The sequence below is a fragment of the Ranitomeya variabilis genome, chromosome 3, assembly GCF_051348905.1.
Source record: "Ranitomeya variabilis isolate aRanVar5 chromosome 3, aRanVar5.hap1, whole genome shotgun sequence".
Lineage (NCBI taxonomy): Eukaryota > Metazoa > Chordata > Amphibia > Anura > Dendrobatidae > Ranitomeya > Ranitomeya variabilis.
In genome coordinates this window covers 88,045,434-88,068,272 of record NC_135234.1, presented here as the reverse complement: position 1 = coordinate 88,068,272, position 22,839 = coordinate 88,045,434, and the positions used below count along the sequence as shown (strand labels likewise).

Genomic DNA, 22,839 nt, shown 5'->3' with positions numbered 1-22,839 from the left:
ATAGTCTTTATACGCAAACCAATATTAAGCGGCACGGTACACCCCATCACTCAAAATATACACAGGCACAGCTTGCAGTAAATAAGGTGGCGACACGCATTGGGCATCCGCGCTGCCCGCAGTAGGACTCTGTTTGTATGCACACCTTGTTTTGGGATTATTGGCTATTGCACTTTTTGGACACTGAGTCTATTAGGCGTATGTGTGGCCTTGGTATTCATTTCTCAGTGCTCAGATGTTGTTGGGGCACTGTGGGGCTCATACTCCATATTGCTTTTCAGCCTAATGGTCAGTTCCCTGGTCTGTTTCTTTTGTTCTCAATCATAAGTACAAAAATCCAATTGTTCAACATTACTATTACGCAGTACTCGTCTCATAAGGCAAAACCACTTTACCCATAATACATAATATTCTAAAAGTTTCTCTGATTACATTACAGAACACCAATTTACCATATTTTTGGACTATTTAGACGCAGTTTATTCCCAACAATTTTGGGGGGGAAATGGGGTGCATCTTATAGTCAGAATATACACGTCACAGTCCGACGCTGCAGGGCGATGATCACACTCCCTTCCCAGGCTGATGTGGCAGGTTCAGCGGTGGTGCTCTGTGGTGTGGGGGGCTCTGCCGGCATTTTGTGAAAGCCTGGAGGCACCTGCACATCCATTTCTGCGATGCAGTAGCCTCCGGGAAAATGGCCGCCGGGGAGGCGCATGCTCAGATTGAGATCTCGGCAACGAGATCGTCTCCCGAGATCTCATTGCCGAGATCTTAATCTGACCATGCGCCGCCCCCGGCGGCCATTCCATCGCAGCAATGGATGTGTGGGGGCCTCCGGGCTTTCACAAAATGCCGGCAGAGCACCACCGCTGAACCTACCGCACCAGCCTGGGATGGGATTTCCCGGAAGCCACCGCACCTGCTGCACCAGCCTGAGATGGGAGTCATATCACCGGACCACCGAACACCCCCTGTGACCACACTCCACCAGCACTGCTAATCCCCCTGGTAAGCTGAATTTGGTCTGTAAGACGGAACACCATTTGACACATTAATTTTTTTCCCCTATTTTCCATCAAAAATTTGGAGTGCGTCTTATGGGCCGCTGCGTCTTATAGTCTGAAAAATATGGTAATAAATATCAAATATGATATACCTGGGCACAACCCATCCAGAGAGGTGCTTGACATGATCTTGATTTTCCCGTCCACTGAAATAAAAATTGAGAAAATGAATTAGAAGAAAATAGAATGTTTATACATTAAACCACTTCAAAAAAAGTATGTGTTTAGGTTTTTGCTTTTTGTATTGGAAGGGTCCCAAACAACAGAAATAAAACAGGGTGTCCCAGCGCTTAAACCACCAATGATTATCTGCAATTTGTGGTGTAAAAAGGGCAGCCCGTGTTTAATTCCTCCAGAGAAATTGAACATTGCAATATTCCCAATAAAGTCACTGTACCGTCCTCAGCATACAACAGCAATATTACTGGGCGGCTCATACCGAGCAGTCGCCTCATTCAGCTCTTTTTTAAGCAGTTTCATAGAGGACTCCTTCGCCGAGAGCAGCTCTTCCAGTTCAGACTTTTCCTCTTTAATTTGCTCAGCTTCAGATTCCAGTGTACACAAGCGATCCATCAGCAACTCTAGTTCTGAAAAACATAAAAAAAGCAAGGGACAGGAAATTTTAAAAAATTTGTGGAAATTAAAAAAAAAAAAAAAGGCGATGGTTCACAAAGAACTGCACTAAGGCTGCATTCACGCAGAAGTCATGAGCTGCTGTGGTCTTTTCATTGCTCCCCTGCACATTAAATTAGAGGGGTCAGCCACTTTCTCTTGTAAGTGCAGCTAACCTCACAAACTGACCAACATTTCTGTCCATACAACGGCGGCTGGTGGAGAAGTATTTCACCAGACCTGTCCATCAACCTCCTCCAATTGGAAAACACCTTTAGGGCTCACTCACACGAGCGTTCACAAATAGCACTCGGACCAATATTATTCAAGCACTGATGCCTGATGTTTATCACCCACAGAATCAGCATGTTCTAACTTATCTTTTAAATTGGATGCCACTCACTCATTTAAGTCGATGGGTGCATGGAAAACATCGGACTGCACTCAGATGACATCCGAATTCAGCACGATTTCTGCAGACTCACAGAATGGAAAAGATGGAAAAATGCTGTTCTCCATCTTCTCCTCACAGTATGCTCTGATTTTCTCATCCGAGAGATTCGGATCACACTATGCCGACACTTGGATCAAACTCTGGTCAGTGCTCTGATAATTAGAATAATCGACCCTATTATCTCGGAAGAGAGACTCTACAGTTGTGTGAGCGAGCACTTAATGTGAAAGGAGGAAGCTGATGGACACATGCTCTTCCAGAAGCCATGAAATGGACAGGAATGCCAGTCATTTTGTGAGGAAAACTCTGCACTATCAAGAAAGCATTAAGCTACTTACGGGTAGCGGCATTTTTCGGAGGCCCATAACAGCACCACGAGAGAGGGGATCCGCCCCTTTAGGAACAGGAAACCCACAGATACAAAAGGGCGGCACCTCTCCCACGCATCAGTTGGATTACAGAGCCTGAGAGGACCACCGCAGTTAATGACAAGCAAATACAATATTACAAACAATTTAAACATAATGACTTTTTAATAAAGTAACAATTGAGGTAACACACGTGAGAAGAAAACTTTTCTACTTTAAATTATTTAGTTATTTATAACCCCAGGATGTGCAACCCCCATGTGAAAAAGGGAGGGAACTAAGGGTGCTGTCATGGGCCTCCGAAAAATGCCGCTACCCGTAAGTAGCTTAATGCTTTATTCGGACTCCCATGACAGCACCACGAGAGATTTACAGAGATGTAAGCCATTTTAGGGAGGGACCACAGCCTGCAGCACCCTTAACCCGAATGTGAGATCTGAGGAGAACCCCAAGTCCAACCTATAGTGTTTAAAAAAGGTGGAAGGGGATGACCATGTGGCCGCCTTACATATCTGGTCGACCGACACTCCAGACCTCTCTGCCCAGGATGACGCCATGGCTCGGGTGGAATGTGCCCTCAGATTCTGCGGAGCTGGACCCCCACCTGTCGTGTAAGCAAGAGAGATAGCCTCCCTAATCCATTTAGCTAGTATGTATTTTGAAGCTCTAGCTCCTTTCCTCGGACCTTGGAAGGACAGGAATAGTGCATTATCCTTTTTCCAATCATTAGTGACCGAGATATATTGAAGAAGGCATCTCCTGACATCTAAGGAATGGAGCTCCCTTTCTTTAGGGTTAGAAGGATTAGGGATAAATGAAGGTAAAACTATCTCCTGCGATCTGTGAAACTGGGATACTACCTTTGGTAAGTAGGCTGGGTCCGGTCTAAGGATAACTCTATCCTGGAGAAATTCTATATACGGGGGAAGTCTAGAGAGTGCCTGGATGTCTCCTATTCTGCGAGCTGATGTTATAGCTATTAGGAAAGCTGTTTTGAGAGACAACATCCTGACTGAGGCTTCATTCAACGGCTCAAAAGGGGGCCTTGTCAAAGAAGAAAGGACAAGATTTAAATCCCATGGTACCATTTTGTTTCTATATAACGGTCTAATTCTACCGACCGCCTTAATAAATCTCGACACCCAGTAGTTGCCCGCAATATTACATGAGAACAGGGCCCCAAGTGCTGAAACTTGTACTCTCAATGTGCTTGTGGAGAGTTTTAATTCTAACCCCCTTTGCAGAAATTCCAATATTTGACGTATTGGTACCCCATCATTAATGTTAAATTCTGAAGAAGTTAGGAACTTTCTCCAGGTTCTGGAGTAGATTCTTGTTGTTATTGGCTTTCTACTTTTTAAAAGGGTATCAACTAATTTAGGAGAGAAGCCTTTATTTTCTAACAATGACCGCTCAAACACCAAGCCGTCAAATGAAGTCCCTTCACTTGTGGATGGAATATCGGCCCCTGGGAGAGTAAATTTGGGATATCTGGAAGCACCCAGGGATCGTCCACCGACATCGTCCTGAGCCATGAAAACCAAGTTCTCCTGGGCCAGAAGGGAGCAATCAGAATGAGTCTCGCACGATCTTCTCTGATTTTCCTCACCACTAGAGGTAACAGGTTCAGTGGTGGGAAGGCGTAGGCCAGAGAAAAATCCCATTTTATGAGGAATGCATCCACTGCCAGTGGATTTTCCCTGGGGTTTAGGGAACAAAAGCTTTTTACTTTTTTGTTTTCCTTCGTGGCAAATAGGTCCACCACTGGACGACTCCATAAGCTGACAATCTGGTTGAAGATGTCTCCATTTAGAGACCATTCTCCTTGTTTTAGAACATTGCGGCTGAGAAAGTCCGCTTTTATATTGTCTTTTCCTGTGATGTGTAGAGCAGTTAAAGATTGTAAATTCTCTTCTGCCATCCGGAGGAGACGATCTGTGATCTGCATCAGAGTCTCGGAGTGTGTACCTCCTTGATGATTTATATAGGAGTCTGCCACCCGGTTGTCCGAGAGGATCCTGACGTGGTGGCCCTGCAGATACATGAGGAGTTTTTTAACTGACAATTCGATTGCCAATAATTCTCTCTGATTAGATGAAAATGTTGAATATGGCTCCCATTGGCCTTGAACTACAATGTTATTCATGTGAGCCCCCCAACCTGAGGAGCTAGCATCCGTAGTTATAACCCGGGATACATCTATCATCCAGGGAACGCCTGCCGACAAGTTATCCCTATCCAACCACCAATTTAGGGATTCAAGAGTCGCTGGTTCTAAAGTTATCTTTTCCTCTAATACACCCCTCAAGATCCTGTCCTTAATCAAAACTTCTTTCTGGAGGGATCTAGCATGATAATGTGCCCACCTTACCGCTGGAATGCAGGATGTGAGGGATCCCAGTAGGGACATAGCTTGCCGAAGGGTCATAGAGGGTGTATTAATTGCTTTAAATACCTGATATTGAATCTGGTCTAGTTTATTTTCCGGAAGATAACACTGTTGCGTAGTTGAATCTAATAATAAACCTAGGAACTTCTGAATTTTTTGAGGCTGTAACCGAGATTTTTCAAAATTAATTATCCAGCCCAGGCGTTCTAGCTTAACCTTAGTTAGTTCTAGTTGGGACAAACAGTGTTCTACCGAGTTCCCTACTATGAGGAAATCGTCGAGGTATGGGACAATAAGAATATTAGATTCCCGCAGGTGAGCCATCACTTCCGCCACTATTTTTGTGAATACTCTAGGGGCTGATGTTATACCGAAAGGAAGAGCTCTGTACTGAAAATGATTAATCACTCCTCCCATTAATACTGCTACTCTCAAGTACTGCTGAAAATCCACATGAATAGGTACATGGTAATAGGCATCCTTTAAATCGACTACCACCATAAAGCAGTTTTTAAACAGTATTTTTATTGTTGAGGTGATAGACTCCATCTTAAAAGTATGCTTAACCAGATAGCTATTAAGATGCCTGAGATTTATGATGGTTCTATACGTCTTATCAGGTTTCTGTATAAGAAACAAGGGAGAATAAAATCCTTTCCCTCTATCAGACTCTGGAACCAGTGTAAGTACATTCTTAGCGCAAAGAGACCGCACCTCTTCTTCTAGCGCAGATTGTTCTAGGGGATTAGAACGCAAGGGAGTTAACATAAATTTATCCCGTGGGGTATGGCAAAACTCAAGTGTAAGACCCCGAGAAATAGTATCTTGTACCCAGACACTATTCGTGATCTCTGCCCATTTCGAACCGAAATGTAATAGTCTACCCCCCACCGGGGTTCCTAGTCATTTGTCCTCTTTCTTCCTTTCTTTTGAGGAACGACGGAACATATATCCCGTACCTCGTCTACGTCTGTCTTCCCATCTAGACCGATCCCTTGAAGGTGAAAAGGTACGCTTTCCTCCGCGACCAAACCTTCTCTTATTAAAGGGACGATGATAGGACCCCAGCAGATTAGGGAATTTCTTTTTGTCATCCCCCGCTTTTTCTAGGAGTTCATCCAGGGTGGGCCCGAATAGATACTCCCCTTCACATGGAATGGCACAAAGTTTCGATCTTGTTTGAATATCGCCTGGCCAACATTTCAGCCATAGAGCCCTCCTAGCTGCATTCGAGAGACCTGCTGCTCTAGCGGCCATTTTAACGGAGTCAATGGATGCATCTGATAAGAAGGCAGCTGCTTCTTGAATCATAGGTAAGGCAGTCAGAATAGAATCCCTAGATGCACCTTCTTTCAACTGGGTCTCTAACTGATCCAGCCAGACCATCATTGATCTGGCTGTACAGGTTGAAGCCACCGCAGGCCTTAGGGAACCGGCTGCCATCTCCCAGGTACTCTTTAGAAAGGTGTCCGCTTTTCTATCAAGGGGGTCTTTAAGGGTCCCCATGTCCTCAAAGGGGAGAGATGCCCGTTTTGCCACCTTGGCAATCGCCGCATCCAGCTTAGGGGCTTTTTCCCAACTGGTGACTGCTGGATCATCAAATGGATATCTGCACTTCTGCGCTGGAGGTAAGGAACCCTTTCTATCGGGTTTTTTCCACTCTCTTTTGATAAGATCCTGGATTTTCTCATTGAGCGGAAAGATCCTACGTTTTTTCTGCTCCAACCCACTAAACATAATTTCCTCCTTGGAAAGTTGGGGTCTCGATTCTGTTATGCCCATCGTTCCTCTGACCGCTTTAACCAGCTTATCCACTCGATCAAGGGGTAGACAGAAGCGGGCGGTGTCCTCATCCGAGGAAGAGGACGATGCAGCTGAACCGGAGAAAACTTCCTCCTTATCCTCCTCTACTGAAGAATCGGAGAGTAATGGAGCTTTAGATTTAGAGCTTCCTCCTTGAGAAAGACTTTTTAAGGATTGTCTGACCTCCATTCTGATCATCTCTTTCAAGCCGGTGGTCATAGTAAGGGATTCCTCCGCTACCTGAGGGGGTAAGTAAAGCAATCTAATCCCTGTAGATATAATGCTCTTATCCCCTCCCTTTTCCTGAGACCTCACCGTCTGCTGGATACAAGGGCCACATAATTTTTTAGGGCACGAATCAGGTAGGGGAACCCCGCAGATACCACATTCCCTGTGTTTCGCCTTCCCGGCACATTTCTTCCCCTATAATAGAACATATGAGGGGAATCATGTCACTGGGTGAACTTTCACGAAGATCACTTACCAGCGCTGCCCAAAGAAAAGTACCGGAATACGAGGGGGATTTCTTCTGGCTGATGCTCCAGACCCCTGCCTGGCGGAGCTTTTGTGGCCAGACTCACTACTCCTTTTGTCGCGATCCTTCCCTTTAGGCTTCTGGGATACCTCTTCCTGTAGCTGCACGTGCTCGTGCTCGTCCTCCATCTCCAAACAATCTGAGGCCAGAAGCAAGGAACCACGATCCGGAGTTCTTTTAATAACCCCTCCTCCGGTCAGCAGCTGTGCCTAGCGCTCCCCTGATTGATTTTTCCGGCCTCCCCCAGGTGCAGGCGGTTGTCCCTGGGGCTCAGAACGCCAGCGACGCTATACCGGTGGGCGCCGCCATCTTGGGATACACTGCGCATGCGCAGGACCCCGGAAACCCGGAAGTGACTGTCGACTCCTCCCCCGACGTCACCCCGGCTCCCGGCGCTTCCCATCAGCGCACAGAGCGGCGAGGGACGCCGGACAGAGCCGCAGCACCCCGGGTGGCGTCCCCCAAGCGCCGCCTGCCTATCAGAGACCCCAGCCACCCGAGAAGGAGGAGATCCAGGGGACATACTTACCCAGCGCTGGCTTGGAGACAGGACGCCACCGGCGACCGCTCCCTGCTGGAATGCCACTGACATGCAGCCCTGCCCGGACCATCGTGACATCATCCAGGAACTCCGCACCGGCCGAGGTAGGAGACCCCCTCGCTACCTGAGTCGGCCGGCCGGCCTGGGATCCTTTTGTAAGTTCTGCAGGATCCCGTCCCATTAGGAACAGGAAACCAACTGATGCGTGGGAGAGGTGCCGCCCTTTTGTATCTGTGGGTTTCCTGTTCCTAAAGGGGCGGATCCCCTCTCTCGTGGTGCTGTCATGGGAGTCCGAATAAAGAGGCTGATCACTTTAATTTTGCTCATTTAAAGCAGATTCCCATGCAAAAACCACAGGACCATGAAGATCACTACTACAATCTTGCTGGTAAAACAGCAGTTTCCCCAAAGAATTAAGTGATTGTGCAGGAGAATAGTGAAAACACCGCAGGGCATGGAGTTACTGAGGATTTCATCCGATGCTGTTCAGAGCAACCTAGATTTTAATATTTTTTTTGTAATCATGTAACTGCATTTAATAATTTTCTTTGAAAGGTTAATATTCATTACAATTGTCAAAATTACAGATAAAGTGCATATGTACAGCCACTCCACCAAAAAATAAAGGTAAATCAATAACACAAACCTGAGCCCAGCCGTGAATTCTCCAGTTTCAGCCGATCATTCTCAGCCGTTACCTAGCAGGATCAATAATGTGCATGTAAGGAGTCTGTCATTACAACAGTGACCAAATATGTATAATATGTGAATACACAAACACATTTATTCTGCTGTCAATCAAAAACTCACGTTTTCATTTTCTTGAACTGCCAAGTCCCTTTCCATCTTGGCTTCCGTATACTCTCCAAGCGCCGACTGGGTCTTCTCCTTCATAACTTCAAACAGACGCCAGTGCTGAGACATCACCTCCCTCGCCTGAGAGCACTAACACCGGGTAACAGGGACGAAGGAGAAGGGAAAAACAAAGCAGATTGTAGGGAACATGTATTACAAATCCAGAATGAAAAGGGTCAAAACAAAAGGCCTTGTATTCTAAAACATGCTGCAATTTAAGCTCCTACACAGCACTGGATAAACAGGTCCCGATTCCTCAAAGCTTTTCCGACAGAATTCTGCTGTAAAAGCTTTGAAAAAAATGCAAAATCTAGGCGCAACTACGAGTCATGCCTAAATTTTGCGGCTTTGGTGTTTTCACGGCATTTTGGTGGAGCTGTGGAGGGACCGATGGCTGGCACCAGAGCTCATCTATTCGATGACGAGCTGTGGTATTCTGAACGCCAAGTATAGTGCATGGAAGCGCACGCCAGATTCATGAAGAGGATACCCTTCAGTATTACACCCTCCTTAAATTTGTAGGAAAAAAAATCTGAATTAATCATGAAATAATTTTGCCCAAGTAAACAATGTAAACTAATAAGAAAAATGGTTTCAGCAGGAACTATAATAATCCACATGTTATACTGCAGTAATGGCAAGATGGTGAGAAACAGTAGAGTACTGATTAATAAAATCACAAGTAAGAAACGATGGAAGTGCCGACCTTTGCTCCACCAGCTATTTCTGCATCTCCCATCGTATGATAGAGAATGGACCCACAAGTGCAGACACATCTGTGCTTCATAAACAGTGGAGGCCGCACATATCATGAAATGTGTCGCCCTTGGAATTGACTACACATGCCGCACTTAAAGCCATAATATGCCAAGCTGACTATTACTGCCCTAGTGACTACGTGAGGAGAATCGATGAGGTGCCAGGCAGACTAGCAGGGCTATGGAGTCGGGTGCCAGGCAGACTAGCAGGGCTATGGAGTCAGGTGCCAGGCAGACTAGCAGGGCTATGGAGTCAGGTGCCAGGCAGACTAGCAGGGCTATGGAGTCGGGTGCCAGGCAGACTAGCAGGGCTATGGAGTCGGGTGCCAGGCAGACTAGCAGGGCTATGGAGTCGGGTGCCAGGCAGAATAGCAGGGCTATGGAGTAGGGTGCCAGGCAGACTAGCAGGGACATGGAGTCAGGTGCCAGGCAGACTAGCAGGGACATGGAGTTGGGTGCCAGGCAGACAGGTAGGGCTATGGAGATGGGTGCCAGGCAGACTAGCAGGGCTATGGAGATGGGTGCCAGGCAGACTAGCAGGGCTATGGAGATGGGTGCCAGGCAGACTGGCAGGGCTATGGAGATGGGTGCCAGGCAGACTAGCAGGGCTATGGAGTCAGGTGCCAGGCAGACTAGCAGGGCTATGGAGTTGGGTGACAGACAGACTAGCAGGGCTGTGGAGCCGGTAAGCCAAACTTCAGACTCCTCAATTTCCCTGACTCCAAGTCCACAGCATTGACCACTACTGAGCATCTACAGATTCATCTCAACTAAAAGCTCCGATCCTTAGATCAGGAACAGAACAAACATTTATAGGACATTTCATAACTTTCCCAAATTATTATGGAAAAATATTCAGCACATCCTGCATTCGTACTACTGAACCCAATTTATTACGGTATATATTTTAGGATTTGGTCCATTTTATACCGACTCCACCAAAATGGCCACGGACTCCACAGCCCTGCAGACTTGGCAGTCATAATTGGCGAGTTCAGCTTACCACAAGACAAAATTGCATTCATGCCTGAAGTTCCATAATAGCAAATACATATTGACTCCTGCGTGGGTTCTCTAAATTGTAACTGCTGCAGACCAGATAGATGTACATGAAGCAATACTAGCTCTAATCATCCTCTGGGTTTGCAATACGTCATTTATACAATGCTGATGCTATATAAAGTAGTCCAATCTGATGAAGTGACATTTTTGACATGATCCAAATGTTATCTCATTACCTGTCTCTGCAACTGGGTTCGGTCCTCTTCCATTTCAGAACAAACGATTTGAGCCCTATTTACAAACTCTGCCAATTCTTCATTGTAGGAACGCTTTAGAGGAAAAGCAAAGATTTTAGGCAGCATCCAGAAACAGTGCGACTGATGGAGAGGCAGCGTGCACGCTCAACCACGGATCAACAAAAACCCCTCCCCGAGGATTCATGTAGTGGAGGAGAAACAGGGGACACAGGGCTCCTGTATTAGCCATTCAGTGGCATATCTAGGGGGGGGGGCAGCCGGGGCATGTGCCCCGGGCGCAGCCGGCAGGGGGGCGCAGTCAGGCCCCCTAATTCGGCAGTCCGCAATGTCTCCCCCATCCCCCCCGGCGGCTGCATTCTGCCGCCCTCCGGATTGAGAGTCGGCTGTTCTCTGTGCCGACTGTCAAGCTGACAGCCGACACAGAGAAGCTGCAGTGCGCCGGCTCCCAACATGTGCGGACATACCGCATGTGGGGGGTCCGGCGGAGATGGAGGGGACCCTGCAGAGTGGTTGCGACGTGCAGGGAGAAATCCCTGCAGCTCCGCTGCCTACAAGAGAAAATAGCAGCGGAGCTGCAGCGATTGTCTTCCTGCCCGCGCTTCCGCTCACACAGGCAGCGCCGCTGTATGACGTCATCATTCAGCAGCCGGCTGTGTCAGAGGAAGGCGATGAGATGCTGCGGCACAGCGTGTGGAGAGGTGAGAGGTTGTGTGTGCGTGTGCATGTGTATATATGTATATATATATATATATATATATATATATATATATATATATATATATATATATATATATATATATATATATATATATATATATATATATATATATATATATATATACACACATATACATATACATATATATACACACACACATACACTGTGTGTGTTGTGAGTGTTAGGGTGTTTCATTTTGTATGGTAAAAAATAAAATGTCAAATTTTTGCAGACTTTGTTTACGCCCTGAGTCTCACTAATGTAAAAAGTATATATGCCAATCTTCAAGATCGTCGAACTATGTTTAGAGGTTGCACACTTTTATCAGTTTAATAAAAGCACGCAAAAAAGAACAAACAGATTTTCAATGTTAAGTATTTTTTATTAGAAATTCAAACAATTAAAAACTTAGAATAATAGTGACAATAAACAGTAACATTGATAGGCAATATCATACATATTAAATGATGTACACTAATGTTCTGTGAAAGCAACTCCTTCTTTTGTTTGCTTGGTGACGGCTTTTCTATGATACTCGACAACTCTTAACAAGAACTGTTTCGGTTGTTCATCTCTGATTGAATTATTAAACTTCTTTATCAGAGCAATGCCCCTTTCTGTGGTGTCATTCACCACCTTAAGAGCATTGATGGAGCTTCTTAGTGTATCACTGCAATATTCTTGTACATCGTGGATCCCAAAATTCAATTCAATTCAAAGAATGTCTTTGTTTTACTTGTAACAAAATCACTGAGGTCTTTTCCTTCAAAAACTAGTTTTTTACCTTCCAACTGTTTCAGCTCCTTTTTCTTTGCGGGTTTCATTCTTACATTTTCAAACATCTTATCCTTCTCAGCCTGACTGATACGTTCATCCAAAAATGCCAATCCTACGTTAGTTTCTGACAGATACCAAATGTGACTCTTGGCCACTGTGAGGGCACTTTCTCTGACATCTTTATCTGGATAATATTGCAAAAGCTGTAGCATCTCCAAATCATTCTTTGGAGCCCATCGACTTACAACTGCCTCGTGCCAAAAGGGGACATATATTAGACAGACAAAACGCACTACTTTTCTTATTCCTTTCAATTCGGTATTAGAAATATGCAATTGTTTAGTGAATAGCACAATTTTGAGTACATATATGACCTTTGCCATCCACCTTGCTTCAGTCAGAGCCCCTGGAACCCTAAATTCAAAATAGTTTTCATCCCAGCCTCCAAGATATAGAAATGATAGTTCTAATAGCTCTTTGTAATCTTCTCTTGGATGACTGCCATCTTGCAAGACATTGTTGAGGTAGTCCACTATTTTCACACGTTGTTCTTCTAGAAAACCTTGAATGGGATTTTCTTCATCTAAAATCGTGAAATAGGACTTCTTATCAACTGAATTCGACTGATTTTGGAACTTTCGGAAAATCTGGATGTCAGGACAACTTGATGGGATGTTACAACAGTTACCAAACACTCCCTTCAAGATTAATTTGTGGGTGTGGTGGCGGCAAGCCAACCACAACAATGGTCTCCCAAATTCAGTTTCAATTCTGGTACATGCTCCTTGGATCATTCCTGTATTAGATGCAGTTGTATCGAAAGATATACCAATGATACGGTCACGTAGCGCGAATAGGTCCACCTCCTGAATAACAACTTCAGCCATTAGCTCACCAGTACCTTTCTGGGCAACAGGTACGCCAAGCAAATGCTCAAAATCTTTTCCAGTTTCAAGAACAGCAGCTCTATCTTCTAGAGTTTTGACACTCCCTCAGGCAACAATTCACTATCCCAATGTAAGATTAAATGAGGAGGATTTTCAAACAGTGACTTTTCCATGTTCTCAGCCATTTGTCTTCTGTTAATCGCCCAAGCTCGGAAAACGGTAGATGGAGATATGGAAATGCATGAAACATCGTGACCAAGGCTTTTTGCAGTTGCAATAAATGAAGTACTTGCTTGTCGAATGGAGAGTTGTTCTCAATCCCATGTAGCCGTGAGTTTGTGATCAAGAGGTTTTAATCTACGACCTGTACAAGATTTTTTCACTGGTGGTGCAGAAAATTTGTCCTCTTCGTGAATTGATGATGATGGAGATGAGACTGAGTGTTCCACTGTTCATTTTGGCGATTTCTTTATAATGTTTCTTCTTGTATGCCTCCTTTTTTTCTGCATTTATTTTCTTCTTTTTAATTTGTGAGGCAAGAACCTTATCTACACCACTCATTGATAAACTCATATAATCCTCTCTTTGTGACATAAGGAATGCTTTATCGTCTTCTAGTACGCTATTCATGGACATCACATTTTGCCTGGCAATATCAAATAGCTCAACAAGATCACCTTTCCAAATCTGCAGCTTCATATTTACTTTGTCAATGTTTCTTGATTTCTCTTTACCCAGATGTTGATATTCCTTGTATAACTTCTGTATACGAGTTCGGATATTCTCCTCTGTCATGACAGGGATACTTGCTTTCTTCCACACTATCTTTAGTTTAATACTTTTGGATTTAGCAGCACACGAGAGTGTTTCTTTCATTTCTTTGTGATGGTAAATAAAAACTAAAAGCACGTGTTCCTTGGAAGGGAGTTGAGCTCCCAAAAATTCACCACCAGGCAACTTTTCAAGTAACCAAATTCCCTTTCTAGTACTCTTTTTCAGTTAAACTAACCGCAAAACATAATAGAAACACAACATACACAGTGTGATGTCGATGATACATTTTCATGAATTTCGGTACTTTCAGATAAAAGTGATCAAAGTGTGCAACCTCTAAATATTAATTGATTTCGCTAAAAATTTTTACATGGATCTTTTAGATGACTTAGACCAAGGATTCAAGCAAAGTCATATGAAAATAATAACTTCGGAAAAATGAAACACTCTAGACTGTGTGTGTATAGAGAGGTGAGAGGTGCTGTGTGTGTATATATAGAGGTGAGAGGTGCTGTGTGTGTTGTGTGTGTGCAGAGAGTTAAATGGTTTTGTATGTGTACGGGGAGGAGAAGTGAGGGCAATGATGGGGCTGACAGGGAGAGGGCAATAATTGGGATGGAGGGGGAGGAGGAAATGATGGGGGCGGTGGAATGGACAGTAATGAGCCGATGCATTTGCATGGTTGCCTGAAGGGAACACCCAGGAATTATGAGCTAAGTGACGATTATGAGCTATATATTTATGACATATGAATCAGTGTGTGTCATGTATGAAGCACTTTATTTATTTATGTTCCTCTGCCCATATGGAGATATACGTACACATTGTTTGGCCTACTAAGGGGATCTAGACTATTGTAGTCATATATCTATGGAGATAGAATATATGGGTAGAAAAATCAGTATCAATACAACTTATATATCTACCTATATCATCCAGAAAGGCAGCCTTGAGTTAATTTAGCAAAAGGCACATTATTAGATGGTGACACCAATCTTTAGCCCATGGTGTACACTATAGGCTTCAGTCTCCAGAGCTATTATAGTGGTGGGAGTGCATAGTAAGGAACATATATAGAGGGATATTCATTGTGTTTTTACATTGTGTTTTGATGGATCTAACTTGATCCATATTTATATGTCTTTTGTCTGTGATTATTAGTTTATTAGGGATAACCTAGGGATAGGAGGGACAGCCGTCGTTGAGTGGGGGCGCCATATCGCATACAGGGTGCCAACCTCCGCTGTCAGGAAGGATAACAGACTCCAGGGCCAATTAGGGCTAGTTGAGGCATTGTGTATCCAAAAAGGTATTAGCCTTATTTTTGGTTTTTTTGATTATTTCATATTTTGATAATTTTTTATTATTGCTTTAAATATTTTTTTCATTTTTTCTGCTTGGTTTTTTCTATTTGGTTTTTCTATCTGGTTTTTCTGGCATTATAAAAACACCATAGAGGGTACCTTTTGAAATTAACTGTATCCCTATCCTTGGGGGGTTCCCTAGAGGGATGTACTTTTTATCTCACTTTATATATATTTTTGGTATTATACGTAATTATTAATAAAGATTGATGATTTTAGGGGTAGGATTTGGTCTTTTTTCAGTTTGTTTTGGGCGGTGGAATGGGCAATGATGGGGGTGGGGGGGAGGAAATGATAGAGGTCGTGGAATGGGCAATGATGGGGGTGGGGGGAGGCAATGATGGAGGTGGAAATTGGAATGGGCAATGATGGTGGTGGGGGGAGAAAGCAATGATGGTGGGGGGAGGAAATCTTGGAGGTGGTGGAAAGGGCAATAATGAGGGAGGGGAAGAAATTATAGAGGTGGTAGAATGGACAAGGATGGTGGTGGTGGAAAGCACACTGATGATATTGGAGGGGGAGAAAATGATGGAGGTGGTGGAATGGGCAAGAATGGTGATGGCGGCGGAAAGGACAATGATGATGGTGGTGGAAAGGGCAATAATGGGGGAAGAGAAAATGATGGATGTGGTGGAAAAGGCAAAGGAGAAAATGATGGAGGTGGTGGAATGGGCAATGATGGGAGTGCTGGGGAAGGAGGAAATGATGGAGGTTGTGGAATGGGAAATTATGGGGTGGTGGGGGAGAAAGCAATGATAGTGGTGGTAGAGAAGGCAAAGATGGAGGTGGTGAAGAGCAATGATGGGGTGGAGTAGAGGACAATAATGGGCATATATGAGGAAACAGTACAGGAGATTGGGGGCATGTATGAGGAAACAGTACGGGGGAATTGGGGGCATGTATGAGGATACTGTACGGGGGAATTGGGGGCATGTATGAGGAAACAGTACTGGGGAATGGGGGGCATATCTGAGGAAACAGTATGGGGGATGGGTGCAGACAGTATGAGGAGCGAACGGGGGAATGTATGTGGACACAGTATAAGTAGTGATGTGAAAAATGTATGTGGACAGAGTACGGGGAGTGAGGGTGATGGGATGTGTGCAGACACAGTATGGGGAGTCAGGTGAGCAGGCAGTGTAGAAAGTGAGGGGATAAATATATGAGGAGACAGTATGTGAACAGGGGGATGTGAGAGGAGACAGTATGAGGAGGGAGTGAAATAGTGTGAGGAGACAGTATGGGGGGAGAAAAGTGATTGGGCACAGTATAGAAACTGAGTAATGGGTTCGTAGCATGGGGGGACAGTGTAAGTGCACAGCCAGGAGGAGACAGTATACCAAGGAGGGGGAGTGTGATGAGAGTGAGAGTACAGTATAAATACTGGGCCCTATAGGGGGGACAGAGTATGAGCAGACAGCGTGAAGAGGGAGGCCGGTATGGAAAGGAGAGATCAGTGTGAAGAGCATGTACCATAAGAGGGACAGTGTGGGGGTCATATTTTGTGCAGACAATATAGTGAGCGGCAATTTTTTATTCAGGAGCATTATAATGACACTTCTATCTTTAAGGGTATCGTGTGGAAACTTTCTGCAAAAGAGTGGAGAAGATGGAAGTCTGCAGAGACGGCTGTGGATGAGAAAACTCATCATGGGGTCTGGACAAGATGAAGAAAAGAAGGAGAACGACTCCAGAAACGATGTCATCTATAAGGTACCTGGATGTAAATGTTATTTGTGATACTAACTAACTCATGATTTTATTTATGTTAGGAGCATTAAAGGGAATATCCAGGTTTGTAATGAGTCTGCAGTCATTCTTCGTGACTGCAGACTTCTGAGTTCTCACAGTGCGCATTGCACGCTGTCAGGATTCTCTCATGGTGGCGATTTACATACATGTGGTCACGTGCTGACTAGACATGTGTGGCCTCACTCAATGAAAATGAACTGAGCGAGGCCGGGCACGTCTAGTCGGAATGTGGTCAGAAGTATACAAATCACATGCTTGTGCTGACATGACTGTCCACCGGCAAGGGAGAATCCTAAAAGTGTGCAGTGCATTAGTTGTGAGAATTCAGAAGCCTGCGATGTCGGGATTCAGCTCTGCAGGTTCCAGTAGTCGTCACATGGACACGTCACTCATATACGATTTTCATACTTATGGTTCTGTGACAACGAGCTCCTCTTCTCAATATTCAGTGAAAAACTGAGAGAAGCAGAGCATTAGGGAGAGGAGCTCGTGGGTACATGACTAAGTGGGCAAATCGCATATGTCCTTGGGAAGGGGGGCGCCAAAATGCATTCTTGCCCCGGGTGCCAGAAACAGTAGATACACCTCTGTAGCCATTGGTGGGGTGCACTTAGATTAAACACTGGACAGATGATAGGTCTTTATTGTGGGATAACACCTTTAGTCTGGGGTCACATACAGTGGAGACAATAAGTATTTGATACACTGCCTATTTTGCAAGTTTTCCCATCTACAAAGAATGGAGAGGGCTGTAATTTTTATCGTAGGTACACTTCAACCGTGAGAGACAGAATTCAAAAATAAAAACCAGAAAATCACATTGCATGATTTTTAAATAATTAAATTGCATTTTATTGCATGAAATAAGTATTTGATCACCTACTAATCAGCAAGAATTCGGGCTCTCTCAGACCTGTTAGCTTTTCTTTAACAAGCCCTCCTACTCTATACTCATTACCTGTATTAACGGACCTAAAGGGTAACTGTGCTTTCAAGTACCGTATTTTGCGGAATATAAGTACAAACCCCAAATTTTGATGAGGAAAATAGGAAAAAAAAAGGTTGAATGTGTCAAATGGGGGACTGTCTTATAGTCTGAATTTAGCTTACCGCGTGGGACGGTGGTGGAGCGGGGCCACAGGAGACAGGGCTACCGATGCAGGAAGCCGGCAGATGCAGGATTGGGGCAATGCTGCAGGTCATGGGAAATAATCTTCCAAGGTGGCGATTGCGCAGACTGAGATCTCGGCTCTGGCATTTTTCTAAAGTAGGCGCTGGAAAAGCAATGTGCAGCGGGGATTCCGCTTCTTCCTGCTCCCTGTCCAGGGCCTGCAGCATCGCCCCACTGCAAATTTGGGAGAAAAAGTGCATGTTATAATCTGCAAAATACGGTAACTATTCAGAATAAGTTGTCCTGTGTGTACATGAGTAATAACACTATTTCTGACCACTGTGTGACTTATGTCCTGTATTCTTACTACTTTTCCCCTCTGCAAGCTCCATCAGTAACTTGCAATCTACTGGGAGATGGGGCAGGAGACGAGCTGCAGTGATCTCTCCCAGAGGCACAGAGAGGAGAATGCCTGCTCTTTGTTCACTTCTAAGCTCACAGAAATAAGCTGCAGTAACATGGAGGACATTATACAGCAGAGCTCAGCTGCGTTGATCTGAATCAACCTCTGATGTGAGGTACAACACTTGTTACAGAGCTCTGCATGATGCTTTTCTGATTGCTGCTTACTCCCCTCTCCATAGAGGATAATGGGATAAGTCACATGACACCTGCAGCCCTTCTCCTCTAAGCACGACAGGCGCGAGCTGCTTTTTCACAGTGGATGGTGAGTTCAGGAGGTGGGGGAAGGGAATAAGTGTCTGATAAGAGGGAAAGGAAGCAGATTTCTCCGATCAGATACATTACAAAATTTCTAATAATTACTTGTATTACTGAATTATGCAAACGTTGTTGAAAATACAGTACCATTTTAAACAGTATAAACTTTGCAATCACCTGCTGCTCATAAGCCTCTTTTACAGATTCTGAAAGCTGCTTTTCATATTCTAAATCCCCGCGAAGCTGTGTCATGACTGCTGAAGAGTGGATCTCAAGATCCTGAAGACATTGGTTTGCCTGAGAACATCAACACACGGAAAGATATTGCAGTCAAATGACTTTCAGCTTGGTAGGTGTCCTCTACAATTACAAGGAAAAGCCAAATGAAAGAAAACATTGACATGTCGGGCTCTGAAATCCACAAGTGGGTGCTATATACACCGAGACAAGTTGCCCCATACTAAGGTATTAAGTTATCTATATTGGCGAGTAGGGACAGGTGTAAATACCGCGTCTTTGGCCTGTATAGCTTCTTCCATGAGGGTTTTCATTTCATCCCTCTGACGTAGATTGCCCTTTAGCTTCTCGCTTATCTTCTGCAAAATGCTCATGTGATCTGCTAAAAGCTTGCGGCTATGGCTCAGCTAGGATACAAACAGGTTAATAAGATGAGCACTGCTACTTGTTTCACTTCTGCGTCACATTATTACCCACCATTACATATAAAATATTAAAATTTATTTTGTGAATTCCTTGTAAAATTCCTTTGCTTTCGAAGTTATTGGTATATTATAAGGGATGGGGGGACTTTTCACTAAGCACTATCAACAATAAAAACCCTTTAAAAGGTCGGTAATAGTGATGAGCGAACGTGCTCATGTCTTCAGCGTACTCGCAAAAATATGTTCGAGTCCCCGCGGCTGCACGTCTGGTGGCTGTTAGACAGCCGCAGCACATGCGATGACTGCCTGTTTGTTAGACACTTCCTGCATGTGTTGCGGCTGTCTAACAGCCACGAGACGTGATGCCGAAAGCACTCAAACATATTATTTGAGCACGGCAAAGTCACTTGATTAGCACTCGTGCGTGCTTGGATAACACTTTATCCGATCACGTTCGCTCATCCTTACAGGTAACTTATTTCCACTTTTTTATGTTTGTATAATGTTGAAAACAATTTTATTTTTTTTGGCAAACCTTTAAACTCAAAAAAACATCTTACCCAAAAACAAAATTAAAGCAAGTAACAACTCTTAGGTCACAAAATAGTGACATTATGCAAAGAGGATTTGGAGATCTCTGTCCTCACCTGTCGCTGGAGGTCTGCTCTGGTTTTTTGCGTATTTTCATACAGACTCTTTGCAAATTCTATGATAGATGAAGCTTCAGTCTTGTGTGATGTCTGCAGAAGATTATGCTCTCATCAACTTATTGACTTTTCATCTCAAACTCCAAGATATATAAATGATCATTGTTAAATACAAAGATACACAGGGAATGTGGTATAGTCAGAGATTATATATAGATTAATCGTTACACATTTATAAAACTAACAAGTGGCTAACGCGAGGCTACCAGATGGCCTGAACTATACGGACCGCGTTAGAAAAAAAACTAAAATACTTCTTTCCACAAAAAATATGAACAGCAGATTTATTTGGCTTTATCAAAGTGGATGTGTCATCAGATTTCACAACAAGCTTCACAGATTATTATATAGATCTCTCAGACCTGATGAGGCTGCTTGCTTACTATGAAAATCCATGTCAGAATAACAGTTTTCCTGGCTTCAGGTAAACTTCTGCAGTCATTCTATGTGTCTGTAGATTGCTGAATCCTGACAGTGTGCAATAAGCACAATTAGCACGCAGTCAGGATTCCCCTGCATTATCAGTGCAATCAGTCGTCATGTGGCCACAAGTACGTGATTTGCACAGTTGTTGTCATGTACCGACTAGCTTCACTCAATAAAAGATTTTGTGGCTGACCCCGTTACTCATTCTGCAGCCAACAATAACCGTGTAACACAGCAACTGTAGGAGGCAAACGGTGCAAAGTTTTCAATTAAACCCAATTGCAAAAAATTATTTTAAGCCCCAAATGCATGCATTTAAAGAGGTTGTCCACCACTTTAGCATTGATGGCCTATCCTTAGGACAGATTATCAATGACTGATCAGTGGAGTTGTGATACCGCCACCGAGAACAGCTGATCGCACACACACCGATCAGACATTGATAACCTATACTAAGGTTTGGCCATAAACGTTAAAGTAGTGGACAAACTCTAAGTATTTGTCCCAAGAGTGGGCACAAATAGAACCAGAAAATGGAGAAGAATTAAATCCTTTAGGTGGGAACCTAGGTCACTATCGCTTGCAAAACCTTTAAGACCTTTAAAAGACAACAAACAACCTAAGATAGAAACAGGTTAGAAAACAGTCCCGTGTCTGCCTCCTACTGACACTAAGCTGAAACGGATTACGGTAGCTTGTTCCAGTTGGTAGGTGAAATCTGCTGCAGAGGAGATAATAAACAAGAAAAGGAGAGCCACTGCTCTCCTGCTGCAGAGGAGTTAACTTTTCTGCCTCGTGTTAGGCTACTTTCACACTAGCGTCGTGCGCTGCACGTCGCGGTGCAACGTGCCGACGCAACGACGCTAGCGTTGTATGCGCCGCACAATGGGTGCAGCGGATGCTGTTTTTCAACGCATCCGCTGCCCCATTGTGAGGTGTGGGGAGGAGGGGGCGGAGTTCCGGCCACGCATGCGCGGTCGGAAAAGACGTTCTCGACGCACCAAAAAACGTTGCAAGCAACGTTTTTTGGTGGCGACGGACCGACGCAACACGACGCAACCGTCGCACGACGGTTGCGACGTGTGGCAAAGCATCGCAATGCGTCGCTAATGATAGTCCATGGAGAAAAAACGCATCCTGCAAGCACTTTTGCAGGATGCGTTTTTTCTGCAAAACGACGGATAGCGACGTGCAGTGCACGGCGCTAGTGTGAAAGTAGCCTAACCCTCCAAGTGGCAGCAGCGTACACCCATGGTTTCCTGTGTGCTGTAGAGAAATAGGTGATAAATGTATGACCGCTGGGGGGGCGTTCACCAATTACCAGAATGATGATCCTGAGCTTACCACATGACTGCAAAGAAATGGCAGACAATCATGTACCATGCCAGTCCATTCAAGGTCTACTGGTCTGACACTGCATAGGGCTCAGTTATGTTCCTCAGCCCCACAGACATGGAGTCCTGCAGGAAGGGGGGTGCATGACCAAGGCTCCATTCATACTATACCTCACATTGGTTGTGGAGAGAGAACCAAGAGCTAGTGATCACAGTTTCATATTAGTGGGGGTCCCCTAAGTGGAGCCCCTCATGACCAGACATTTATAATATAATCTATGAATAGGGATCAGTGATAACTGTAAGAGCACACACTTTGTTACAAGGTGTCCTACTGTAGACTGTGGCACTAAAAATGTCATTGACTTATAGGGGAGCAGAACTTGACAAGACTGGATTACTTATAAGCAGATCACTATTGCTGTGCAGATGAACAGGCTCTGGCAATACATCATCTAATGCCTTCACATACATAAATATACTGTGATAAAAAATATAGATGCACAGCCAAATGTAACAACAACTAGGGTGCTACCACTGCAAAGAACCACTAATGATAAGAGAAAGAAAAAAGCAATACAGAAATAGGTGCACATCCAGAAATACAGGACAATAAGTTTTATTAAACACCATATAACTATATGATTAAAAACAAAGCCACAATAAAAATATATTTATCACATGTTGTAAGATCCCCCTATCTTTAAATGTATGCAATCAATAACATTCCAATATGACCATAAAGCCACTAATGGGTCTTTGAGTAACATAGATAACAATTATATTAAACAGTGTGCTGTAAGAAGTTAAATATTAGGCACAAATGTTTCCCAAATTAGGCGTCAACCATATTAAAGGTACATTAAACTCAAAAGATAAAATATGACAAAAAAACCTTGCTGAGTGTAAAAACACAGAAAGAGGTCAAAGAGTATATTTAAACAAACATATCAAATTTATTAAATC

General features: G+C 44.1%; 1 protein-coding gene across 3 annotated transcripts in view; it reads right to left on the bottom strand.

Annotated features, from left to right (window-relative positions):
- Positions 1 to 22,839, bottom strand: part of SPAG5 (sperm associated antigen 5) — a 115,107-nt gene that overhangs the window by 54,037 nt on the left and 38,231 nt on the right. For all 3 annotated transcript variants that reach the window (XM_077294356.1, XM_077294357.1, XM_077294358.1), the window contains exons 7-14: positions 20,054 to 20,146; positions 19,254 to 19,388; positions 18,922 to 19,041; positions 10,621 to 10,713; positions 8,580 to 8,714; positions 8,416 to 8,467; positions 1,507 to 1,654; positions 1,160 to 1,213 (exon numbers count right to left, since the gene is read on the bottom strand). In XM_077294356.1, the coding sequence (XP_077150471.1) occupies positions 1,160 to 1,213; positions 1,507 to 1,654; positions 8,416 to 8,467; positions 8,580 to 8,714; positions 10,621 to 10,713; positions 18,922 to 19,041; positions 19,254 to 19,388; positions 20,054 to 20,146 (830 nt within the window). The remainder of the gene's footprint in view (positions 1 to 1,159; positions 1,214 to 1,506; positions 1,655 to 8,415; positions 8,468 to 8,579; positions 8,715 to 10,620; positions 10,714 to 18,921; positions 19,042 to 19,253; positions 19,389 to 20,053; positions 20,147 to 22,839) is intronic.